The sequence below is a fragment of the Myodes glareolus genome, chromosome 5 (genome assembly GCF_982192425.1).
Source record: "Myodes glareolus chromosome 5, mMyoGla1.1, whole genome shotgun sequence".
NCBI lineage: Eukaryota > Metazoa > Chordata > Mammalia > Rodentia > Cricetidae > Myodes > Myodes glareolus.
Window position 1 is genome coordinate 19,223,984 of NC_142030.1, and position 3,645 is coordinate 19,227,628.

The following is a 3,645-nucleotide window of genomic DNA, read 5'->3' on the forward strand; positions in this document are numbered from 1 at the left end:
AGGCGGATCTTTTGAGAATTCAAGGCCAGCCTGATCTATGTAGTGAATTCCAGGACAGATTGGATTGTAGAGATATTTTGTCTATTTGCTATAAGCAATTTTGTCTATTTGATATAAGCAATTTGTTTAAGCGTTCTTGGACATGTTAATTCCATTATGTGAGATATAAACATTAAAACTGGGGAAAGTGGGCCAGGTAGTAGTGGTGGTGCACGCCTTTAATCCCAGCACTCGGGAGGTAGAAGCAGATGGATCTTTGTGAGTTCGAGGTCAGCCTGGTCTACAAGAACTAGTTCCAGGACAGGCTCTAAAACTGCAGCAAAACCCTGTCAACAACAACAACAACAACAACAAACCACAAGGAAAGTGAAGTCAAAGGAATACTTTAGTGCTTGTTTGGTTCTGTAATCATCAACGATGCGTCCAATTGTACCCACTTTACAGATGAGCAGAAGGGGACAGAATTGTCTCCCTGGAAACTAGTGGCGTCTTCATTAATCCTTTCCCACCCATCCTGGAGCTTCCTCTGGACCCTCTCACTTCTGCATCCCACTGTATCCCCAGGCTTCAAAGCCAATTTCAAACAAACAAGATGTCCTGGGTGGTGGCACACGCTTTTAATCCCAGCACTCAGGAAGCAGAAGCAGGCTGGCAGTTCTCTAAACTAGGGGGCAGCCTGGTCTACAGAGAATTCCAGGCTAGCCAGAGCTATAGACCTATAGATTAAGAAAGTAATCTTAATGTGACACATGCAATTAAGAGACAACTTTCACCAGGTGGGGGTGGCACACACCTTTAATCCCAGCACTTGGGAAGCAGGGACAAGCTGATCTGAGTTCGAGGCCAACCTGTTCTAACTGGGTGAGTTCCAAGACAGGCTCCAAAGCTACACAGAGAAACCCTGTCTCAAAATACCAGAGACAGCTCTTAAGCTACAGCGGCCTATGGCAGAGGCTGAAGTATAGAAATATAAAATGCCAGGCCGGCATGAGCTTTAGGCATTCCAACCTCAAAGGTGACACACTCTGAATCATTTAAGAAAATATAAACGTTTATTGAAATTGTCTTAGAGAAAACAAACACATAATCCCGAAGCCTGATCTCATGACTGCTGCCCACCAAAGGTCCACTCCACACAATAGAACCACCACAGTTTCTTAGAAAGCTCAGACTAGCTTTTTCTCCCCGCTACCCCAACTCCACTCATCTCCCGCCAATTCTCTCATCTCTTTACCCATCATTTTTTAATGCAGGATTTTATGTCTTTGGTTTTGTTTTGAGCTCGGCTCCTCTCCCCCCCCCCCCCCCCGCCCACTTCAATCCTCCCCCAAGGTCCCCATGCTCCCAATTTACTCAGGAGATCTTGTCTTTTTCTACTTTCTACTTTCCATGTAGAACAGATCTATGTAAGTCTTAGTGTCCACATTATTGTCTAAGTTCTCCGGGATTGTGGTTTGTAGGCTGGCTTTCTATGCTTTATGTTTAAAAACCATCTATGCACAAATGTTATTCTTGTACCAGTTTCCTAGTATTTTAGAAAATGAGTTAATTTTGACTGCATTAGAGTCCACTTGGAGTCAACACAACTCACACACAAGTCAATGCAGAAAACAAAAAAATTATTTTTGCTACTGATTGGGCAGAGTCACAAGACAGACTCAGGAGCTGAACTGCGAGCCCCAAGCTCGGTTTGCCCCCGACTCATATCTTAACTTAAACCAGGAAATCAGGTACCCACATATAAGTCTCTCTCTGCCAAGCAGGATATCATTTACCTACAGAGGTCTTGGAAACTTAAACTTTATTTGACCCCTATTCAAAATGGCTTCAGTTTGGTTACGTCTTACAATAATACCTTGAGGAAGCCCAAGCAAGAATCAACTTTAAGTTGGTAAGCATGAATTTAAGAGCCTTTGCCCACTCCTCCTCCGTGTTCAGGTGGGTCCTGATGGAGTAGCATTCCCCACTGCCTGTGGCATCCTCCAGCATACCTCCCTTCACGTGGATCCTGTAGGGCAGGAAGATGCCTTCCTCCTTCTCCAGCACCTTCACAAGCTGCTGCAGGCAGTCCAGGAAGGCCTTCATCCCACGGTCAAACTTGTTATCGTAGAAGACGTTGTGGCTCCCGTCTGAGAACAACAGCAGCATCCCATCATCAGTCAAGGACTTGATGTAGGAATGGTCCCCACGGGGAACTAGTTGGTACCTCTGGAATTGCAGTCCTGCTATCTTGGACAAGGTGAAGAGCAGAAAGGCTGTCTGTCCCCAGGCGGCGTTGATCTCCTTCCATTCCACCTGAATGCGAGGGAGGCGGCCCAACCTGAAGTTGTTGATAATGCCCAAGGGACCGTCATCCAAGATGGTAAACGTGATGTTCAAGATGTCGGTCTTGCTCAGGTACTGCAGCTGCCCCTGGGCATGCGCCAACCGGTTCTCCAGACTGCTCAGCTCGTCCGTCAACTCCAGCTGTTCCATTGTAAGGGCAGCGTAGTCCTTCCAATGCTGCTCCTCCTGTTGTTCGAGCTCCCTGCTCTCTGCCTCGGCTGCTTTTAGTTCGGCCTCTATTCTTGCATGCTGGTGGTCCACGTCCTTCAGCTCCTGAACCAGCCTTGCTTCTTCCTGCTCCAGACTCTGCAGTTCCGCCCGAAGCTCCACGTGCAAGGCCTCCCGCTCCTCCTCACTCACCAAGGACTCTCTCTCCACGAAACTTTTGTACTTCTGGTTGTCAGCTTCAACTAGAGTGAGCTGGGCATCTAGTTCCTCCAAGAGGCCGTCCATACAGTCCACACAGAGCGGGTGTTCCACATCCTTTTGGCCAGAGACGATTTCAAAGGTCTCTAAGATAGTATTTTGGATACTGTCCAAAGTTCTCTGGGTGCTCGGCTCACCAAGCAGAGTGAAGGTGCAGCAAGCACTTTCCTGGGATGTCCTGCCACGGTCAGGATGCTGTCTTCTGGAGGTCCTGGCCCTTTGCTTCCCAGAAACTGGCATCTTTGGGGAGGGGCTGGCATGATGCTGGGCTTCCAAGGACCTTCTCTGCATTGCCCAGAGCTCCTGTGAGATTTTCAGGGGCTTGTTGCAGCGCTGGCACAGGAAGGAGGTGGAAGACATCCTAAAGATCTGCACTCCCACCAGCGTCTAGGTTTCTTTCCAGTCCAGTGAGTCTTTGGAGACCTCTCTCTCCTCCTTCCCTTCCTTGCCTTATCACAGTTCCCTCCTGGGCTACCTGCGATTCTCTGGAGAAGGAGATGCTAACTGTATTGCATTTTCCCTTTTAAAGTTTTCAAGGCACACCTTAAGACTAATTTCTACTTCAAATCTGGCCACGCTCTATCCCACCTTAAAATGCTTAAGGCACCAGGTGGTGGTGGCACGCGCCTTTAATCCCAGCTCTCGGGAGGCAGAGTCAGGTGGATCTTTGTGAGTTCAAGGCCAGCCTGGTGTACAAGACAGGACAGGCTCCAAAGCTACAGGGAAACTCTATCTCGAAAAACAAATAAACAAAAAAAATCTTAATTCCTTTATCTCATTTTTAGAAAAATTCTCCGTGGTCTAGCAGCACAGGCCTGGAATTCTAGCATTCAAGGGTGGCGGCAAGAGGATCTTGAGTTTGTTTGCTGGCTTTTTTTTGAGGCAGAGTTTTCT

At 47.7% G+C, this 3,645-nt stretch overlaps 1 protein-coding gene across 1 annotated transcript; it reads right to left on the minus strand.

Annotated features, from left to right (window-relative positions):
- Positions 1–1,836: 1,836 nt before the first annotated feature.
- Becn2 (beclin 2) lies at positions 1,837–3,111 on the minus strand. Its single transcript, XM_048436388.3, has one exon. The coding sequence runs from the start codon at positions 3,109–3,111 to the stop codon at positions 1,837–1,839; it is 1,275 nt and encodes a 424-aa protein (XP_048292345.3).
- Between the last annotated feature and the right edge of the window lie 534 nt (positions 3,112–3,645).